This window comes from Leiobunum rupestre, chromosome 8 (genome assembly GCF_980474605.1).
Source record: "Leiobunum rupestre chromosome 8, qqLeiRupe1.1.hap1, whole genome shotgun sequence".
NCBI classification, from domain to species: domain Eukaryota; kingdom Metazoa; phylum Arthropoda; class Arachnida; order Opiliones; family Sclerosomatidae; genus Leiobunum; species Leiobunum rupestre.
The window spans coordinates 7,474,564-7,497,075 of NC_143391.1; the positions used below are offsets into that span (position 1 = coordinate 7,474,564).

At 35.5% G+C, this 22,512-nt stretch overlaps 3 protein-coding genes across 3 annotated transcripts; 1 reads left to right on the top strand and 2 right to left on the bottom strand.

The window, feature by feature from the left end:
* Positions 1-341: 341 nt before the first annotated feature.
* Positions 342-1,971, top strand: DCTN4-p62 (dynactin subunit 4). Its single transcript, XM_090156601.1, has one exon. It carries the CDS (start codon positions 426-428, stop codon positions 1,770-1,772), a length of 1,347 nt encoding a protein of 448 aa, XP_090012727.1. The 5' UTR covers positions 342-425; the 3' UTR covers positions 1,773-1,971.
* A 2,989-nt stretch (positions 1,972-4,960) lies between these two features.
* LOC149932267 (growth factor receptor-bound protein 10-like) lies at positions 4,961-8,259 on the bottom strand. Its single transcript, XM_090155576.1, has 12 exons — positions 7,908-8,259; positions 7,312-7,456; positions 7,068-7,221; positions 6,779-7,002; positions 6,578-6,712; positions 6,406-6,498; positions 6,252-6,350; positions 6,116-6,187; positions 5,914-6,036; positions 5,673-5,842; positions 5,520-5,613; positions 4,961-5,458 (listed from the first exon to the last, which is right to left on the bottom strand). The coding sequence occupies exons 1-12, from the start codon at positions 7,934-7,936 to the stop codon at positions 5,294-5,296; spliced, it is 1,503 nt and encodes a 500-aa protein (XP_090011702.1). The 5' UTR covers positions 7,937-8,259; the 3' UTR covers positions 4,961-5,293.
* A 10,207-nt stretch (positions 8,260-18,466) lies between these two features.
* Cdc5 (cell division cycle protein 21) lies at positions 18,467-21,924 on the bottom strand. The gene is made up of 12 exons (XM_090155475.1): positions 21,768-21,924; positions 21,599-21,702; positions 21,377-21,538; positions 21,181-21,311; positions 20,784-21,112; positions 20,569-20,718; positions 20,347-20,508; positions 20,097-20,274; positions 19,680-20,030; positions 19,299-19,621; positions 18,830-19,240; positions 18,467-18,769 (listed from the first exon to the last, which is right to left on the bottom strand). Exons 1-12 carry the CDS (start codon positions 21,810-21,812, stop codon positions 18,653-18,655), a joined length of 2,463 nt encoding a protein of 820 aa, XP_090011601.1. The 5' UTR covers positions 21,813-21,924; the 3' UTR covers positions 18,467-18,652.
* Between the last annotated feature and the right edge of the window lie 588 nt (positions 21,925-22,512).

Below are 22,512 nucleotides of genomic sequence, written 5' to 3' on the forward strand. Positions count from 1 at the left end.
GGGGGTGGGGGGGGGGGGTAAATGTGATATCAAAAGTAAATAACCTAAAATCAATCCAAACAACAACAAAAATGAAGGTAACCGGGGGAAGGTGAGCCTGAAGGGTTACAGGATTTAAGTTTATAGTAGACAAACCCCAACAATTGGTTGAACTTTAAGTGTTTTTTAAAATTTTGATTTAAGAAGTTTAACGTCAGCATTTCATACAAAATTCAAATTTACCTCCAATTTTAAGGCGTATGATAACTTATTTCTAATCCGTAATTTTTTAGCTCTGGTATGATAATTTGAGTTCCAGGAACTGGCAACTCTGAAACGCGTTGCGTTTGCCCATGGAAGAATTTTGCCCATCTATCCTTTAGGCCTGTGTCAGGTTGTCAATTTCATAATTTTTCATTAATTTGAAACCTTTCTTGCTGGTTGTTATGGCCGGAATATTAAAAAGTTCGAAAGTTCTTTACAAATGTTCGTGTAACGAAAAACGTCCTATTACCAAGATCTATTTTTGTCGTCATTGCACCGAACTAAGATGTAGCGATTGTGTTTCTCATGAAGTAGATTCTCATTACTGCCCTAACTGCCTGGAGTACATGCCTTCTCCCGAAGCCAGACTCAAGAAAAACAGGTGCGCCAATTGCTTCGATTGCCCCAGTTGCATGCATACTTTGTCTATTAGGGCTTCAAATATCCAAGTTATTAATCCCGAAGACCCAAACAAAACCACCCCCAAGAAGGTTTATTACCTGGTTTGTGGGTTTTGTCGCTGGTCTTCCAGAGATGTTGGAATTCCAGATCAAACTGTTGCAACTGGAAGCTGGCCTGATCCTGAAAATGCATGTGTTAAAAGAATCAGTCAACTTCTAGAATATTACAGAGCAATGGCTCAACAAGAAAAACTAGACAAGGAACGTCGAAAGATAGTTCAAAGATCAGGATATGCCAATTTCTCTGACAGATTTGGGTCATTTGGAATTTCAGCTACTGTAGCCAAGAAATTGGCAGGATTAAGTACCAGTAGTAGTTATAAGGAGGATGAAAATAAAATGGAAGAACCTGCACCCTCTCTAGCATTTGAAGAAACTGAAATGTTTGACGAGTCTATCCTTACAAATCTAGTTAATTTGGTGACCATCTCAACTATAAAACAAAGGTTGATTCAACCGGAATTTCAACCTTTCTCAACCACGGAGTTTTACCCCCGACACAAGAGTCTGCTTATAAAAAAGTCTCAAAGATGTAAACAATGCGAGCATAATTTGAGCAAACCAGAATTCAATCCGTCATCGATAAAGTTTAAAATACAACTAACTGCATTCTTTCATATTGTGGAGCTGAGAATAAAAAAGGTTCCCAAATTAGTTCCGAATGAACCAGCTAAAGTGATTTTGACCTTGTGTAATCCCACAAATCATGTTGCCCATGTTTCTTTTCAAGACCCTGAAGATGGAAATCAAACTGGTCACATTGAAATGCCAAAATGCGAATTTGCAATCTTAGCTAGAGATGACACAGCAGAATTTGATGAAGTTCAAGATTCAGGAATGGGCCAAAGGTACGATCCAAACATTGTTAATTTTCAAAAAGGAAACAAAATTGGATTTTACGCAACCCTCACACCTAAAAATGTAAATGGAGACGTGATTGTAGGGATAAATTTGAAGCAAGACTTTATCAATGCTGTTGTTCAGCTTCAAACTCAAGATCAGCATCGTGACAGTCATGTAGTTTGGCTTAATCATAGTATTTGGTTGAATTTTGGGCCTGTATCTTAATTGTTTCAACATGGAAGATGAATCTAAACTAAAGTTAAATCAAATATAGATTACCCAATTCACAGCAGCATATGCTAATGCTTTCGCTAACTCATTATATTGATAATTCCTTAATTTGTAAGAATATAATCAATCTTGGGAAGAGACTAATTTGAAACATTTAAAAAATAATGTACCATTTATTTATGTATTTAATAAACGCTTTAAAATCAAACTTTCTTCAAAATATTCTTTTATAATCTGGAGAAAATTTTTATTACAACATCGAAATTTTATTTTAACTAGAAGTGTATCTAGAATGGAGATTAAGTTCCATTTAGGCCATTAAAATGAAACACCTACATGGTTCAAGCAAATAACACTATAGGTAGATAAATACTCCTCTCATAAAAGATTTGTTGTATACTTGGGATGTATCTAAGAATTTATCTCAAATATTAGAAGAATGATAAATTTATTAAAAAGAGTTTGGTGGTCAATAATCCATTATGAAAAAATATTTACAATAAAATATTAATGTAAAACCTGCACACCTGGAACAAACTTTCAAAAGGGTCTATAGTAAAATACATGTAATTTTAGCAGAATATTTGATGATTTTTTCATATGAGATGCATAGATCTTTTTCTCAATAACTTCAAAAAAAAATCATTAGTCAATATAACCTACCCTTCAGAAATTAAATGTCCTTTATTCATCTTCATTGAAATGATACTACTTTCGATACTTAGCTGCACAGTCATGAAGGTTGGGAAATTTATCAACTGATATTAACAATTACCAAAAAGTCAATAATTGACTCTTTCCCGTTCTTATATTAGAAGCCTGAGTATTGGATATTTATAGTTTAAAAAAAAATTGACATGTTGCTCAAAACTAACCACTTAAAAAACATGTTCAAATGGCACTTAAGATGTATAAATAATTTTGAGAGTACAGAACCACAAGCAACAGATTGGGAGTAACAAATATGGTCAGTAAATTCATTTTAACTTTTAAGTCAAAGATGGGTCAAAATAAATTAAAAATGGTATTAAATTATTCAAAGTAGTACTTTTGAGGTTAATTCTGTAATTTCACTCATGAACAGTGCCAATAATTTTTATTATATTTACCGTAACCAAAATTGATTTATAATAATGTACAATTATGTTTTTTTAGAAATTTCTTTACTCTCCCATTCTGTATAAAAGGGGACAGTAAAAACCTAACGTTCATGTTTGAAAAGTTTTGCATAATAAGCAGCTACAATTTTTAAGTTCTGTATTGTGCATCCATTTTTTTTGTAGGCTGCTAAATCACAGCTTCATTTAATTATTTTGTGTTTCTAACAAAACTCTGTGTCTAAAATCACGGTACCTTATTACAATCACCAGGTCATATTAACAGTAAAAATTATACGGGTAATTGTTAAAGTCATCCCATAGTGTTGGGGGAAGAGTAGTTTTGTTTTGGGCAAAAGACAATTTTATTGCTATCTGAGAATGCCAATTCAATAATTGTACTAAATAGTTAAATTTTTGAAAGTTTTATAGATTACTCATAAAAATGTGTTAGGATCTAACTCATGTGTGAGCCAGACTACTAAATTTTGCCAGCCAAAATGTTTGGCTCGTGACAGTTACTTAAAAATTACAATTTATCCCAGCAGATCTTTAAAAAAAATAACCGGCATTCAACAATTAGTAGCAGATTACGTATTTGAGTATCAATTAATTAATTGTAGTAACAGATCTATACCCAAAACTCTTTACAATTGGTACTACCAGATTTAAAAAAACACTTTCCAATATAGTTCAATTTTTCAGATGATCAACTTGGTTAAGACAATATTATACTGTTATTATAATTTAAAGTAGGGTTGGGCACAAACCGATATGAAATGGGTATCGGTTACCGATATCGCGATTTTCCCGATTCGCGTTTAAAATACTGATTTTACCCAATTATCAAAAAAAGGTTCTGATACCAATTTTTCAGGATTATTTAATCGGATTTTCTCAATCCTGCAGTAGATGGCGCCGTAACCTTGAGGATTTTTTTTTAGAAAAAAGTTAGCAAAACCTGGTTTCAAATTCGAACTTCGGTCACATGGTCAGGGACTCATGTGTTTTCTAGTATTGGTGAAAATCGGCCAATAATCGGTATCAGAAAATTAATCAGAAAAATCAATATCAGCCAACCCTAATTTAAAGTAAAAAATAAATCTAAAATATGGGATACTGAAATGTTTTTAAATTAGATAAACAATGAAAATAAAAGCAATTCTTGCAGAAGTTATATATACAGGGTGTTTCAAAAAGGGTGGTATGAGTGAAGACCTACGGGTTTTACAGATTATTTTTAGATGAAAATGTTCTATGACATTTTTTCGATTTGGGCCACCGTTTAGAAGTTACGAATATGGATGACCCCTAATTTTAATGCTAGTTCTAATAAAATTTATTTATTTATTTATTATCACATGTTGTGCCTACAAAACCGTAATAGGCTTATATGCAGGCTTCCAATCTTTTACAGTTGAAATGGTACAAAACACAATGTAATACAATACAAAATGGGGCAAGGACAGTGACAATTACAAAATAAGAACAAGACGTAAAATAAGATAAGGGAGATAAAGATTAAATATCCAAATTAAAAAAAATTTCTACTAGAGTTTTAAATTTAGAATAGTGTTTTTCAGTAACGATTTGCGTTGGGAGAGAGTTCCAATGATTAATTACACTATGGGAAAAATAATTATGACTAAATGCAGTTTTTGCTCTTGATTTAATTAACTTAAGGGAATTACCGCGCGTTGTGGACCCCACATTTAAGGAAAAGAAATCATTAAAGGTACTATCGAGGCCGTTAAAGAAAAATTTGTGGAGTAGACATAAATTATTAATTTTGTGGCGAATATGGATGGGCTGTATAGAAAGGGATTTTAAATCAACGTAAATAAATAGTTGCATTCATGGCTCTCTGCACGCGCCCAAAATAATATTTAGCTGTGAGTAGTGCGCAAACGTAAAGTTTTGAAGATTAATGAAAACTTCACGTGCTTCGAAAACTGTTTTGAACAGCGCGAGCCGACGCGTTAATTTTTCATTCATCTTCAAAACTTTACGTTTGCGCGCTACTCACAGCGAAATATTATTTTGGTCGCGTACAGAGAGCCATGAATGAAACTATTTATTTACGTTGATTATTTTATTAAAACTAGCGTTAAAATTAGGGGTCATCCATGCATCAAGTGTTTCGTAACTTCTAAATGGTGGCCCAAATCGAAAAAATGACATAGAACATTTTAGTCTTAAAATAAACTGTAGAACCCGTAGGTCTTCGCTCATACCACCCTTTTTGAAACACCCTGTATATATATATATATATTGTACCAGTGTGTAAAAATTATTAATAAATAGTCCATTCACGCTTCTGACTAGTGCCTATTCTTAAAAATGAAAATAAAACTATTGCAGCTTACAGTTTGGTCTATTGTGGTAATCTTGGAAGGAAGAGCGAATTATTTCAACACATCACTTTGGAAGATCTTTGCTCTTGGGTTGGTGCACTAAGAAATGCGTTAATTTAGTGGGAAGAGAACCCAGGTTCAGTTGATAGAATTCCACAAGTGAAATAAGATCATAGAATTTAGTTTTTCCATGATCCAAGGAGTAACAAAGATGATTTTTTTCCTCAATCTAAGATAAGTAGAAGTCTCGCACAAAGAATAAAAAATGCAAAAAAAATGAATTAACTTACAGGAATTATTTCAGCGTGATGAATGGTATCTTTGTAAGAATAATCTAGAACAAAGTTTCCCAAATGCCTGTGACTTTCTCGAACCACAAACACACTGAAGAAACAAGATAGATTAATAGTACCGCCTATATTTCTTGTGCAGATTAAGCATACCCATCAACTGTGCCGTATCTTTTAAGCTTACGAATGGCTTCGGATCGACTCATATCACTGTAAAACCAGGGCTGCAGGGTGTGAACACCAAATTCAAAGGGAGCCTTTGAAATTGGACTTTGGCTGAAATTTTGAGCGCTAGGTGATGTCTGAAGAGATGTGATTTTCCTCTGTAAAATCAGGTTATTATTAATCTTGGAGCTAGGAACACCATCAGTGAGTGACAAAAAACGTTACCCACCCTCCACGTGTGACCTTCAGTAGCAGCAATAACTGCAACTTCCTTTTCATTTTCGATAACACGACCACCATATTTCCCACTGAAATCCATGGCAACCAGCGCGCTGCTAATAGGTCTAAAATTCTGTCCCATATTAAAATGAATCAATAGAAATTTCAAATGAAGTTTTGATTTAAAATTTGTGCAAAGAAAAGAAACCCACAGTAGAATTGCGAGGCTCCATTGAAAACCTTGTTACATTTTCTTCATAATTCGAACGAATTTTACTTCCATACTATAGAGCAAAATTTATTATTATTAAATCAAAGGTATTTTCCACTATTTGGAACAACAATTACTTTAGCTAGTCTTAACGTAGCTATCCAGCACTGCTTTAGTTTTTCTGATTCCACATAAAACCAAGACAATTTAGTCAGGGCACCATCGGGCATAGAGGCCTGTAATAAATCTGGTGCTTAGCATGGTACAACAAACAGTCTGAAAAGTATATACTTTTAAACAAAATTTAAATTTCATTGTTGTCTCATTTGACTCCTCAATCGGATAACAAATATCATGAACCCGAAGGTCCCTGAATAATATAAACTAGAAAATAAAGTAGTAATATATATTTTGCCTGAAAAGCCTATTCGTTTAAATATTATTTTTTTTCTTAAATAGGCACCTTGGATTCGGGTGTGGCTCCAAAGTTCAGATTATAGCTATTTACATTGAAAAACATCCTCTTCCAAAGGTTTTCAGACTCTTGACACCAGATATAATCACTTACAATTGGCATTTCTCCTTCATTCAAGACATTCTTTTATGTAAAAATTCATATAAAAACTGATAAGAGTGAACATTATAAATGTGTGTTTTTTTTTACCTGTAGAGCAGCGATATCAGCTACAGATTTATTTACAGCTAGTGTATTGTAAGCAGAGGGTTTTAATTTAAGTAACTCAAAAGGAAATATTTTCCCGGGATTATTGAAGAACTCGTATTTCCTAAAATCTTGACGGAAGATGAACTTATTTTGGCAACTAGATGAATCTGTCTTCCAGCTAGCGTATATCCCTAATACTTCTTCATGGTCCTCTATAAACCTTTCTGCAAATGGAAGCCAATATTAGAAAATTAATTAAATTGTAAAAAAATCATTAAATGGAAAATACCAATTCCTAGATCAGTCATTTGCTCTATGAGAGTCCATGAACCAGATTCGCAGACATTGATTTTAAGAGCCAAAACGTGGCAAAGATCAACTGCTCGTAAATTCTCTTCAACAACTATTTTTCTGACAGAACCATTGTCCAAAAAGAAGTCAATCTAAAAAATTAGTTTTTTAAATTAGATAAATTGTCCATAATCTCAATTTTTTAAATGTTACGGGTTGTATTTAAATAGGTTTTATTTTACCTCCTTTGGTCCAATTTCAATTTCCGGTCCAGTATCAAAGTCATGTATTAAAAAATTATGGTCATATTCCAAGGATGATGTTGAAGAGACTGATGTTCCCATCAGATTTTGGACAGAGCCTTCATCTCTCTGTTGTCCTATACAGCTACAAATGCAAAAAAATAAAAAGTAGTATTAAGTTTTAAGTTGAGATCCATAATTAAAATTTCCTTTAGGGACCCCTGCCAAGTTCCTTAATGATATTGGTGGATCTTAAAATTCATTTTGAGCTTGAAAATACGCCGCCATGTTAGTGTATAAAAGCAGGTAAATAAGCCTGCTATACCTCACAATGTAAAGGTACTGTCATGTAATTTTGAAATAAGTAAATTTTCAGAAAAATTGGTCTATAATATTATTTTAGTTTAAATGACATAACACATATGGGGTACCCATTTCAATTTATGACCATGGACGGATTGGTATAAATAATTAAAGTTAAATAGCCTACTATGCAACTGGGATTTAAAATTTCTGACCCCCGAGCTATGACATTAAAGTTGGAAAATTATTTCATCATCCAAAAAAAAATTCTTTGAGGGGATTCCAATACTTACCCCAAGAGGTAGCACTCTTTGCCCATCATAGTTGAGTTGTTAACAGCCTAAAACATAATAAATCATAGCAAAGTTGGCAATAGCTCCCAGTTTTTTTACCAACAATGATTAAAACTATTTCTTAAAATGGGAAACTTAATCCCAATGACTTTTTGCGCAGCAATGCTATTCAAGTCTTAAAAACTATTGGTATAATTGAGTTTAACGTTGGTCCTTCACACGTAAACAAACCCGTTTCCGAAACATGCTCGAATAAACAAAGCGTAACAATTAACAAGAAAAAGGAAAATAAGTGTATATCAACAAACTTATGCTTCAACGCGTGACTTAAAAACGATAACAACTTCCTAAATTTCAGTTTCAGCCTACGGGTAAATCATGGACTAATTAACAACAAATGGAACATTTGCTTAAGCGCAGCGTTGCCAGTACCTGAAACTCAAATTATCGTACCAGAGCCAAAAAATGATCGATTTCAGAAATAAACTATCGGACGGCTGATATAAGAAATGTATATAAAGGTCTAGATAAATTTCGGGGTGTCTAAGCCTAACATAAAATACGGAATTGACCATTGAGTTGGGAATATTAATCTAGAGGTCCAATCAAAACGTCGGATTTCAGTATTTCGCGAAACAAGTTTTTAAAAATAAGAATACTGTCGTCTTCTCCCATCGGCGTCCCAAATGACGAGAAAACGTTATCATTCTACCGGTGGCGCCGTCTATCTCTCAATGGTTCGTTCAAATAAGACGCGTTTTCAAGCAAAAAGATTGTTTTTCTTTAAAATAATGGATGGCGCCACGGGTCATATGATAACGTTTGCTCGTCATTTTAGAGCAGACGGCACATTCGTATTTTTCAAAAACTTGTTTCGCGGGGAGCAGATTTGATTGGATCTCTAGATTAATATTCCCAACTCAATGGAATTGACACCTAGCAGACACCAAACACCGAGGAAGACACGTGACCAAGAGCGCGAGGTCTCTTAGCATTTTAGTACTAAGTGCCGTAGTCTTTAGACGCCATCAGATTCTGTTGGTGACTTTTAGTATAATTTTTAAGCAGGAGACAATGGCTCTCGCGACGATAGCACGAGCTTTCTTACCGATAGATAGCGCTTTATAAGGATAGCCTGCAGAAATTACGCGTTTCTGCTAGCTGTCACCTCTATATTCACTCCCTTTGAAATATTTTATCTAGACCTTTATATACGTTTCCTATATCTATGGTAATACTTATGGCACGACAAAACGGACAAAATTCTCACCGTGTGGTTACCATACTCAAAACTCACTTCTAGTCAAGTCTCTCCTAGGAATATGAAAACTCGGTTTACTTAAATCCTCCTAGGTCTCTCACTCTCCTTAGTCATTTTCTTCGCTCTCTCTCTCTAGGCGTTTTCCTCACTTTCTCCCTAGTCGAGTAGCTACAACTAGCTTGCACTTAAAGTCGCACCGGAAAAAATTGCATACTTAAGCTTTTTCACACTCGACGGAAAATATGGTGGAAAGACGATAATAAACGCCGAGCTGAAAATTGATTCCCATTCGATATACCGCTTACGTTAAACTTTACGCTGCTAATTTTCCGTCGAGTGTGAAACCAGCTTTAGTCAAGTTTAATGGGAACATGACGAATTTAAACAAGATGGACTAGTCTGTAGCTTTTATAGCTTCCTCAATAAAAATCTATAAGAAAAGCGCGTTCCATTTATAAATAATAATTAGGTAAATATAATGTCGTTACTGCTTTTGTGCTATGGAATTTCGAAAATAAAAATTACGGTTTTTCTGGGCAGTCATTCGGATTCAGAGATAAAAATTGGTCTGTACTTCAACTTTTAAAGGGAATATAACTTGCAAAGCAATCTTTACGGAAGACCCCTTCAATTTTTCAAATGTCCCTGTACAGTGGCGCCAAACATTTTTAAAGCCGAAGGCAAGAGCGGCCAGAGCTGCAAGCGTTGGTGTTCCACACCAAATACCTGAGGTTATATTCCCTTTAAAAAACGTTTATGGGCAGTTTGTGATAACCTACGATCAGATCTTAGGTGTGTAAGAAGTGAATGAAGTCATGAAAAATTGCTGATTTATTTCATTAAATAACACGTAATTTAAGAAAAATAATAAATAAATTATGTGGGTTTGATTACACAAATACACCTAGAGAAAGATTAATTTGCCCATAATAAATCTAAAAGTAGAAACACAGACCAATTTGGGTCTCTAAATGACACCCGCCAAATTCCACAGTACAAAAGAGATTTATTTGGCAAGGACAGTAGATACAGGGACGATAAAGCAGGGAAAAAATTTCGATTTTAAACGTCTTCATATTCACGGGAGTTAGATGTAAACAAACCGCGGCCATTGTTAAGACGTGGTTCACCATGGACAGTGTTATTGTAGTTAGTTTTTACCATTTTGATGTTAAATTAAAAATAAAACTACGAGCGTAAATAATAAAATGCCCATTTGTTTTGAACACTTAAGCCTCTTTAAGAACCGCTAAAATTAGGTGACCACAATTTTTTTGTTTACAACTAACTCTCCTTGCGTTCAGGTCGTTTTAGGTGATATATTCCAACAGAGGCCGCCAATACACTTTCTCGTCCCTGTATCTACTGTCCTTGATTTGGAGAACAACCTCAATTACAATCATAACGTGAAATTAGCCTTTTCAATTTAAATAGAGCCACGTAGCGGTCAAAGCGGGAAGCTCATAAACTGCTGAATTTTTATCTGCTAAGCCATGGCCCACTGCGCATGCGCTCGCGTTCTCTCGCCCCATAGCGGCCCGCTCAAAGAATTTCAAATCAATGCATTGGCGCGAAACTAAAGTTTAGCGATTAGTGTCATCGTCGTCCGCCGAGAGCGCTTCGTCCCAACCCTAAAAACGCGTCTTTTTACAACCGATTTAACATCATACTCTGTGGTGGGAAACTCAACAACTGATGAGTACGTGCTGCTAAAAAGTACCTAAATATTCTTAAAGCGAATTTTTTTAATTTTTTAATTATAATTGAAAGTAATATTTCCATTTATAACTTAAAAAATTAACTTTCAGTTCAGTTTTTTTCAAATTGTTAAGCAAGAAAGTTAACCCTAGATAGTTTTAGTTACAACTTTACCTTGTCTTGGAGCCATTTTTCCATACATATAACTATATAAACTTAATTATCTTCTAAAGAAAATAAAATGTTTATATAGGTGTAATTTGTTAATTTTTATTATAATCATGTTCTAAGATTTACATTGTTTGAAATCCTTTTAATAATAAGTTCCAACATATATTTATATGGTTGTGAATTTCATTTTTCAATAAGTCAATGGATTCACTAGATTATACAAACTATTGAAGCGTAGTAATACAGTTTACAGGTAATTAGATATTAAATAATTTTTATTCGACAATTTAGTTACCCTTACTTAATTAGATTAAAATGCTTTTGTGTTACGTTCCTTATTTCAAATCTAAAAAAGTGATGAAACTCTGCGAGAAAGATGGCTGAAAATGATATCTCGTGATAAATACAAAATAAATGACACATAAATGACACTGTATCGGGAAGCCTCGGTGGGTTTGTTAATGTTTACAGTTCGTTCATGAGGGGAGAGATGGCGCCGGCGGCGGCCGGCTTATCGTGGGTTCAACGGTCAGCGGCGGCGGGTTCTTTTGGAAGCTATATAAGGAGCGTAACGAGCGTTCAAGGGAGGCCGCGGGTCATTGTGAATCTGGAGACCGATCAACGATCAATTTACCTCCTGTATTTCCTGAGTTTACTCTGTACTCGCATTAATCGGCTGGCTGAATAAAGAGTTTTTTAAAAGATAATCATTTGGTGAATAATAATAATAATAATAATAATTCGGTTTGTCTAACGGAGCTCAACGGTCAAACCTTGACCTCACGTACCCCTACAACATCAGCATCAAGTGTATTTTACACTTTAGTGACACAGATTATCGTAAAGGTACATAATTAATCTTTAAATGACAATTGTGGGGCTTGACATTTTCGTAAAACCTGTAAACAATTTGGATATAAATACACTGGAGTCTCCATACCCTTGGGGGTGGGATATATTGACCTAAAATTAAAAATTATAGCCCACCCTAAAAATCTCATAGTAGCCACTCAAAAATGTAAATAATGTTTAGTCATTTTCTTGCCTCTTAAAAATCCAGTAACCAAATTCAAAGAAATAATATTAGATTTATTTTTAAAAGGAATAAAATTTCGAATTGGGACTTACTATTCTCCACTCCTTAATTTAATTTAACTATCAGACAGAGGTCGTTTAAAATACCCAAAGCAGAAGTTTGTCATGATTATCTCAATTGTTTTGGCCTTCATAGAGGGAGCGATTCTATATTAACGAGAAACTCCTGGAATTTGTAACAAAATTGAATATTGCCTATTGCCGAAACTTTCTAAATGTCCTCTTTTACAGTGTGATTGCAATGACACTCATGCTTCAACTTCTGCAAAATTTATCTGTGACAAAATAATTCCACCTTTAGTTAATATAACACGAGAAACTTAAAGGGGCTCCAAAGTTCGGTGGCAAAATGTGTGTAAAGTCAGTAAAGTGCGAAATTTACGGTTAACTCTGCCCGCCTCTGCCAAGGCCGAGTGAGGGGTTCGGGGAAGGAAAAGCATGCTCAATTTTCTTTTTTTTTTTTGCCACCGAACTTTGGAGCCCCTTTAAAGAACTTACTTTTAAGCCGCAATCGAGAAAGTTTCTCAAAATGTGTAACGTTCAATACAATATTTACGGCAGTCATTCCTGGAAATATGTAAATAATAACTTGGTTTAAACTTCTCCATATTATGGATTGTAAATATTTAAAGGGGCTCCAAAGTTCGGGAGCAAAATGTGTGTAAAGTCAGTAACGGGCGAAATTTACGGTTGACTCTGCCCGCCTCTGCCAAGGCCGAGTGAGGGGTTGGAGGAGGGGGATGAAAAGCATGCTCATTTTCCTTTTTTTTTCCACCGAACTTTGGAGCCCCGTTTAAATAATAACTTACTTTCAATTTCTCAGTTCTTAAAATATTTACTATCGGCTAAGCTACAAGCGTAAATTGTGATTATCCAAGCAATCTCTTTTCATGGACGTGTTGTCAACTGTAACAGCTGACTCAATAGCGAGTTTTTTTTACGAACCTTGAGTAGCGAGAGCCGCTAACATCTTGGTTTTAAAATATTATTTTCGGCGGGAAAAACAAAAACTTTTTAAAAAGTGATTATAACGTCTAAAAAGATTTGATTTACCTTTCATTTCCTTGAAAATGCCGATTAATTCTAAATCTTTTTCATAATAAATCAAAAACCAACATATCTCCGTAGGGTTCAATGTTAAAGAGGGGTCAGATTATAGCGCCACAGCCTACGTAGCGGCCACAAATGGAATTCACTAATTTGGGCTGATTGAGCGGGCCGCTATGGGGCGAGAGAACACGAGCGCATGCGCAGTGGGCCGTGGCTAAGCAGACGAAATTCCACTGATTTATTTATCTTCTGGCGATTGGCTCTATGCCTCGCTCTATGCATAGAAATCTTATACTCCTGCTCTATGTAAACGAAAAGGCGAATTCATTAATCTATTATAAATAATATAAAAGGTTAGCCCATAATTGAGTGCTATAGGTGCTAAACCAGGGGTATAACGCTTTTACGCACAATCGCAAAAGGATTTGCGTGTAATAGTTTCACGTACCACGGCCAACTTAGATCACGTGCTGTTCGCGCTACAGCGGCCAACACATTCGTCGAAATTCCGCGAGCAAGAATTTTCCCCCTATAAACTGTACTATAACGTGTAGGAGTTCAGCGCCACGCTCGGTTTTTATATTGGCTTCAATGTAAAATCTATTAAAAAAAAATAATCCGCTAGGGGCGCTCACGTCATACACATCTTTTGCTCATAGGTTAACACAGAAACGTCAACGAATGAGATGGCCGCTGTAGCGCGAGAGATCAAAGTTGGCCGTGCACGTACATACAGTGTAGCCAATGGCAAAACCGAAACGTATATAACTCGTCAAAGGTTAGCAATCTGTGTTATGGCATTTTTATAGCGTAAAAAGCGCCGGATTAAATTTTTTAAATGAAATTGTGCAACAGGACTCGCGAAAATGGAATATAATATGAGACTAAAATAAAAATGAATAAGCTCCCACGAAAACGGAAGATAATTTATACCCAAGATAGTATGTGCTCGCCGTCTAACTACAACAAATAAATAGCATTAAAATAAAACCTAAATAAACAGCATACGTTTTACCATAAGCCTATCATAAGGTCCCCATAAGTAAAGGTCTACCATAGGTGCCCATGGTAACGGCGATATCCTGGAGATAAGAAAATGAACGTACGACGATAGAGCAGTAGCGACATCTTCGTTTTCAAAATGTCTCCATCTAAAATATTATCTTTCTTGGTAGAGTAGCCACGCTCGGGTTGATAAATGCCACACAAAACGCGTCTCAATCTCAAATTTGAAAAATAAATACCTTCAGAAACACAACTCTTATTTCTAATAGCTAGTTTTAGGTTCTAATGATCATTTTGCAAAGATAAGTGTTAATTTTAAGTTTTAACGCGATAAAATTGTGAATAAGTCTTGGCTTAGTTGGCTACGGTGCTAAGGACTCGCGGCGAAGATTTCTCCCGCTTTGTTCTAACTAGGAGGATGGAAATACTGGAGGCGAAATATGGGATTCATGGGGAATTCGGACATAAGATACTAGAGACACCTAGCGGACACCGTAGTCAAAATTTAGTCCGCGTGTTCGTTGGGACTTAGTTAGAAATGCGTGCCGGTTTTAAAATCGTGTTAAATAAACATCTCCGAAATTAGTTTCGCAGAATCCAGGTAGAATATTCGTGTTTCAACTTGTACAAAAAATCCTTGTGAATAGAATGAAAAGTAGGCAAAATTTATAAAGACAAAAAATTCCGCCTATTTTTACGATGGCGCTACGCTCGTATGTCCGAAATTGTATAGCTCTCGCGTTCAGTGGCGTAGCTGATGGTCCACATAAAAAAAATTAAAAAGGGGGGCCTCATAGAGATTTTTGAGGGGGCCTTGAGTTCTCAGCTACGCCACTGCTCGCGTTGCCGAAGCTAAAACAGCGAGTCCGTGATGGGGGGATACAAATTTCTGTTCCAGGTACGCAGTATTATATTCCTAGGTTCTAATAGCGTTTTCCATTTGATTGCTCGAGATTCGCTCCGAGTCTGTCACTGACGTAATAGATCTCGCCCCAATCGACTAGAGTAAAACCGCAAATGGAACATTCCATTAAAATATTTCCGCGCTTTGTTGTTTTTCAAGTAATTTGAATTTTCGCGTCCTGGTCTGCCAATTTGGCCAAAAAAATCTAAAAGGAACACGCAAAAATTTGCTCCGATCTCGATCTCGATCCGTTGATCTGTCGAAATCAGCAGATCGGTTTTGGGCGATCTCGGAGCACCCGAGAGCGGCAAATGGAACATGAGAAACTTGACCGGAGCAGATCCGAGCACGCAAATGGAACATAAAATGTTGATCAGAGCGATCTAGAACGCTTGAGAGCAGTCAAATGGAAAACGCTATAAGTTTAAAAACGTTCGCGTACGGCTTGTGCGCATTCATAATGCATTTCGCGAAATTTATTTCAGAAATGCATAGTTGAGGACGTAGCCACTATGAGGTGTAGATTTTGAATACCTACCTCTTAATAACGGGTATGTGATCTTCAGAAATTTGGCCTAGACCTTTGCTTATGGGGACCTTATGGTTTTACGTGCTACAAATTTAAGCCCTTTGGGTTATTAGCTTTTTATATTCCCCCCCCCCCCAAATAGTTCCGCGGAACCCCTGGAACCATGACACGGAACTCAAGGGTTCTGCGGTACACAGTTTGGGAAACACTGGGCTAGCGAATGGACAAAAATGATGCGTAAAACTATTCCAAAGTACAAAACCTTGACAGCCCAAAATTAATTTCCGCGATCGGGGGGCCCGAACGTAGGCGGTACCCATAATTGTGGTTTCGACCATCTTCTACTGAACTCTTCAACCATCTGTGTTAGAAAAGTAAATGATACATCAATGTATAGGAAATTTTCCCATCAGTCTATATTTATTAATATTATTATTTCTAGGCATTTCGTGACTAATTTATTCTTATTTTTCACAAGGGCGTATTCAGGATTTAGTTTCGGGGAGTGGTTTTAACTTTCGCCCCCCTTTGAGACCTAAACCTAACTTTCGATTTGCACCCTCCTCTTGATATTGAAAAGTAATGTTACGTTAAGCATTTAGAGGGGGGGGGGGGTTAAATACGCTCTTGCTATTTTATTTTTATTTCGGGATTGTAACGCGAGATATGTGTAACGAAAAATGGCACCAATAATCTCAGAATAACGACATTTCCACGACACCACACTCAAGATAGGTTCCCGCTGAAAGATTTTAAGATAGGTGTCACTGTGAAAAACCAGTGTGTAATTTTCAATTATTAAGTTAAATTCAATTTTTTTTCTATTTCGATCGGATAAATATTTTTCGAAATAAAAGGGGGCGGACTCTTGGGACTCCCTGAATATTTATTAAAAATTTAAAATGCATTTCTAACTATTATAAATAAATGGAACGTGCTTTTCATATAATTTTATCGTGGCTAGTCCATATTGTTTAAATTCGTCACGTTCCCATTAAACTTGACTAAGTATGCAATTTTTTCCGGTGTGACTTTAAGTGCAAGCTACTCATCTAGGGAGAGAACGAGAAAAACGACTAGGGAGAGTGAGAGACTTGTCACTTGACTAGAGAGTGAGTTTTGAGTATGGTAATCACACAGTGATAATTTTGTCCGGTTTGGCGGCTATTTTTAACAATAGGTACTTTGGTTTTTTTTGGGTTATGTTTATTTTTTTAGATGTATTATTTGTCAAGGATTACAATAATGCAAAAAGTTTTAACCGCAATTTATTATTTAGAAAGATATAAATTTAAAATTGTTACTTGCCATCAATTTTTACCTCGGAAAATATGACACATTTCGAGATTTTTGTACGTGTTGGATGAGGTAGGACTGAGGACGAATTAGATTTAATGACAAGATATTACTAAATTTTTAAAACGTGTGCAAACCGAAAATGTGTTTTCTACTTTAATACGGCTTTTTTTGGTTTTGTTTATTAATGGTCAAGGATTACAGTAATGCGAAAAGTTTTAACCGCAATTTATTATTTAGAAAGATATGATAAATTTAAAATTGTTACTTGAAAGCAATTTTGGGTTACGTGTAGAATAGCTGCCCCCCGCCTGATTTTTTTATATATTTTTTTGCATAGAGGGCAAGATGGGGATTATTTTAATTTTTTCTTTTTTTTTGGCGGAAATGAATATTAACAAAGATATGAATTTTTAAACATTGGCCTTTTGCAGTGAATTTTCCCTAGGACGATTCTTTAAATTCCTAGATTTTAATGCGTTGTGGATAACGTGGGGCTGATGACGAAAAATAAAATGTGTAAATGCAAAACATACTAACCTACTTTTTATTTTCGGTATTTTCGCCGTATTTCAATGCATTTTAGGGGTTTTGGCGCGGGTAATAGGTTAGGTTATTTATATTATTAGGTTAGTTGGATTAATATCGGGTTGACGATACTTGATGCGTCAGGCTTGGTACTGTCCTCTAGGTTGCGTTATAGATGGCCCATAGCTTTTTTTAGTATGGGGTTGGGGAGGCGCCGCGCGCTCCCAGCGCTCGAGCGAAGCGAGTGCGCGGCGCCAATACTTAGAATAAATTCGACGTTGTATAAGTCAACATCACACAGAAGACATATAATATGACATAGTATGGTAAAAAAAAGGCTAAAATGCGTTGAAATACGGGAAAAATTCCCAACCCTTAAAAGTTAGTACTGTTTTGCAATTGAGCCTTTTTATGTTTCGTCATCAGTCCTACTTTATCCAACACGTACAGAAATCTCGAAATATGTCGTATTTTCCGTTGTAAAAATTGTTAGCAAGTAGCAATTTTACATTGATCATATCTTTTTAAATAATAACTTGCGGTTAAAACTTTTTGCATTACTGTAATCCTTGACAAATAACAAACCAAAAAACAAAAAAAACAAAAGTACCTATTGTTAAAAAATCCCGGTTTGGCTTGCCATAAATATTGACGTTAAACTGGTTTAATTAAAATTAAAAAAAAAACACAAAGTTCGACCGATTGAAAACTCATGTTTAAAAACTAGTTTTCAGCCCGATTTAAATAAAATATCGTAAACGAAAGCTGAATTATCGAAAATTCCGTACTATGTTACAGTAGTATGCCATTAAAAATATCGTACGTCCCAAAATGAGTTCTGATCCTACGTTTGGCAACGCTGCTTTAACTTAAATCACCTCACTAAACAAGAAATAAGAGCTCGAATGTCTATTGAAACCTAAATAAGATAATTCAAAGTAGCAGACGGCGTCTATTTAGACCGAAATGCAAGGTCCCTTAAGAAAATGAACTGAAATAAAACCGAAGTTGTTAAAAATATCTTGTGATGTTAATTTTAAAATTTATTTTACATGTTACACTTGGATAATAGTTTCAATCAAATGCTAATAGGATTATAACAGGGTTTAAAAGAAAGCACAAATTACTGTTGTTGTCTCTAATGAAATATTTCATTCAGCCTAGAATTTTAAGAAGACTAAACTTTTTTAGGTTTTACTGTTTTCCCTTTATAAAAGATCGCTTAATTGGTCTTCTAGTTGTTCTTTTTTTCGCAACAGCTCATCATATCTCTTTTGAAGAGCATTTTCTCTTTCCACTTGTCTATTAACATCTTCAGTCAATGACTAGAAAAAAATTAACAATGAGATTGGAACCAAATTAAAATGATTATAAAAAATATTTACCTCAACACGTTTTGGAATAGCCAAATTTTCATGTTCTTGGAGGGTTTGGAAAGTGCGAAGCTCCAAGCAAGTTTGATCAACTTGTTCAACAATCTCCTGCAATTGTTTCATTAAAGCTTGAGCCCTTGACTGATAACCTCCAGTCAAAATTCTCAATTTTTTTTCCATTTTTGCAGCTCTTTTGGCTTCTTTAGTCATGTGGCCTCTATTTTGTTCCAGTCTCTTTTCCAAAGACTCTATTCTATCTTTCTTGCTTGCTAAATTAGCCCGAGTGTAACGATTTTGAGAGGGTAGAAATAAAACCTGGGCCAAGCACTCATCCCAGACTTGACTGTAAGATTCCAAACTTAATTCTCCGTGGTTCATGCCTTCTTTTACAATTTGCATCTCTTCATTCAAGATATTTTTGGCCTGAAATATTATAAACCGTTGTTAGATACATCTCATAATACCAATAACTTCATATTACCATTTCTAAATCTTCATCATCAAATTTTTCATAGGGATTTTTATCTAAATAGGCCAAATGCTGACTTTGGGTGGTTTGAGCTAGACTGGCTTTTCCTTTCCTTCCCCCTTGAGTCATAAACTGAGTCTGCTCTGGAGTAGGATTGGAGAGGGCATCGTGATGCAACATAATGATCATTTCTCTTTTAATAAACTCTTCGGCTTTCTGAAGGTCAGTCAAAGGAGGGTCGGTGTTAAGGGGACGTAGAACAGACATGTTGACGTCGAGTGGTCTGGGGAGCTCTCTTTGAACAGCTTGAGCCTGTCTTTTACGATCCGCTTCAGCTGTCCGAAGAATTTGATATAAGAATAGTTTACCTACAATTACATTAACAATATTTACCTAAAGCTTGTCTTTCAGCTTCATTACGGTCATCAATTTCAGCTTGGTCCTCCACTAGCTTTCCATCCCTAATCTCAGAGTCTTCCCACTGCCGGCTCGCATCCTTTTCATCTTCTGGTACAACAATTTCGTAATCATTTTTTGGCTGGGGAAGAGTTGACAAAGCTTTTCTTAACATGCTACGGCTTTCTTTATGAAACTGCTTTGCAGTTGAATTATCGTCAAATGATAGGTTTTCTTCTGCATTGATATTCAGCTTATCACGAAGCGGAGTGCTAGCGGGAGTCTGGCTACCAGGAGTTGAAACAACGCTTAGAGAGCCTGGAGTTTTATTCCCTTTTGGAGTCAAATCTAAAAATTACCAAGAAAATTATAATAAATGGTACAAATAATATGAAAAAAGAAAATGAAACTAACCCCCACTGGTTCCAGCTTGACCAGGAGTGCGGAATGGTGTCAGAAACAAACTATTTGGAGTTTGAGCAGTGTCATGTTTAGGAGTGACGCTAGTGAAATCTGAATCGTGTAATGGTGTATTCAGGCCACCTTTGAGAGGCGTATCAACATTAGTTAGAGCCATTATATTTTGAGCTTCCTACAAAACAATATATTTAAGGATAAAATGTCACCTCTAAATAGAATAACAAAAAGTAAAATAATACTTTACAGTGAGAATAGTATCTCTGCTTGACGCCGGTGTTCTAGGTGTTCTTAAATTAACTGCTCCTGGTGTAACATTGTAATCTGACAAAAGAGTCTCCGAAGCTTTGTTGCCACCATCTTCAACAGCTTCACGAGCTGTTTCACTGGCTTTGCCTAATTTCACAACCTACAAATTGAAAAACACCATATGAAAACTTTCAGACTGGGGGATTGTTTACTTAATTACCTGCTCTAATTCCATGTCAGAAATTTGAGGTTCAGGAAGCACAAGTTTGCTTCTCTTCCTCGAAGGTTCATTACTGTCCCCAATCATTCCGCTTGGCATATCATTTTCCTTACGTTGCTTCAATTTCAGCTTGTCTTTTTTTCTTTCACGCTAAATACATAATGGAATAAGGGAGATTATAGAAACCACGCAGAAGAGTCTTTAGACTTTTTTACCTCTTCTTTTTCACTACGAAGTTCTCCATCTAATTGTTGTTGTCTGAGTTTTCTGTAATCAGCATCCATTGGTTCGTAAATCTCTTCAGAAGTATCATAAAAACCTTGAGCGGGTCTTTTTTCAAAAGGAATTTCTGTGTTATAGTCAACTCCTCTCTTCTTCTTCCTCTTGGGTGCTAAACGTATACCAGCCATACGCAACTCTCTCCTCTTCTGCAAAGCTGCCAAACGTCTAGCTTCTTCTAATTGTTTCTCTCTAGCTTTACGTTTAGCCTTTTTTCCTTGAGTATTGGCTAAGCGAGCTCTAGCTTCGGAAAGCATCTCGAGCTCTAAAAAATTAAAAAAAAATTTTGAATGCATTATAAGTTGCAATGACCTAAATATAATCAATTATTACCATCTTCATCCATATCTTTAGGATCAGGTCGAGCAGGCTTAGTTTCAGGATTTGGATCAATTTCACCAGGTTTAAGTTTTCTAGGATCATCCCCTACATCTCCATCTTCTTCTCTTTTTTGAGCTTGATCTCTTAAAGATTAAAGACCCCGAGTTAAGAATTAAAATTACCCTTCTGAGATATAGGGAACAATTACAATAAATATTCGTAGTGCTCCAAACATTGCGCTGCAGTACGTCCAATAATGGGAGCAATAGTTCTCCACTGAGTTGGCATTAGTTTTGCCAAGTGCAACAGTTTTTCTTCTTCTTCCCTTGTCCATTCGGTCTTTTTAATACTTGGATCGAGCCATTCATACCTTCATAATATGAAAGTCAGATATCATATTCATAGCAAATTAGCAAAACCAAATATATACCATCGGGCTTTGCATTGTTTGGCCGATTTACGATGTAACAAAGATGCTATCCTGGACCATTGATTTTTGCCATATTTCATTACAGCAGCTTTTAATATTTCATCCTGCAGAAGGGATATGCATTATTTAGCCAAGGCCTAAAGTATGCTGCCTTCATTCATATACTTACTTCTGTGTTCCTCCAAACACCTCCCTTTATCATAATGCGAGGCATTTTCTAAAATTTCAATCGAGTACCCAATTCAATTATTAAATTTTTTAAAAGAAGTTAATTGAGAGATGTGCAATGCGTTTATTCCATTATCTACCGAACCACCATTTATTTCATTTCTTGATACCTGTATCCTAGTTTTAAAGATTTCTGTTCTGTTTACCAATTCATTTGCTATAGACTCAGTGTTTCCACACGGGCGACTTAATTTTCCCCTTTTTTTGGAGCGGATAAATGAATTTTTCCCGTTTTCGAAAACCGTTTTTCCCGCAATTTTTCCCGCTAAATTCTAACCGACGGCACTTATTTTTTCCCAAATGTGGACTAAATGATGACAAAATCTAATAAAAATGACTGCATTTATTGCAAAACCAACAAAACATATGGTGATTTTTAAATTATCACTTATTGTTGTCAGTATTTCAACAACAATATTGTTAACAACTTACTAGGAACTTTAAAATTATATCAGAAACAAATCTGAAAAATTTTCTCTAACAATTTGAGCATTAGCTTGCACTTTTTTTAACCGCCTAACCATGTTTTCGTTTAGTTCAAAGTTTTCTGCTTTGGTTCCTGATCTTTTCATTCCATATTTAAGTTAAAGGATGCCACAAATGGTATAATTCCCTAATCGGTTCCTTTTTTCAGTTTTAATAGATATTAAACTACTAGGCAAGCACAAAAAGAATCTCACTAGTTT

Coding starts and splice junctions, on each gene's coding strand:
- DCTN4-p62 (XM_090156601.1), top strand. CDS start 426: ATGGCCGGAATATTAAAAAGTTCGAAAGTTCTTTACAAATGTTCGTGT.
- LOC149932267 (XM_090155576.1), bottom strand. CDS start 7,936: ATGATGGGCAAAGAGTGCTACCTCTTGGG. Junction 7,222..7,311: donor TTGAAATTGGACCAAAGGAG/GTAAAATAAAAC, acceptor CTAATTTTTTAG/ATTGACTTCTTTTTGGACAA. Junction 5,459..5,519: donor ATCACGCTGAAATAATTCCT/GTAAGTTAATTC, acceptor TACTTATCTTAG/ATTGAGGAAAAAAATCATCT.
- Cdc5 (XM_090155475.1), bottom strand. CDS start 21,812: ATGCCTCGCATTATGATAAAGGGAGGTGTTTGGAGGAACACAGAA. Junction 21,703..21,767: donor GTGTTTGGAGGAACACAGAA/GTAAGTATATGA, acceptor TCCCTTCTGCAG/GATGAAATATTAAAAGCTGC. Junction 19,622..19,679: donor AGCTGAAAGACAAGCTTTAG/GTAAATATTGTT, acceptor TTCTTCGGACAG/CTGAAGCGGATCGTAAAAGA.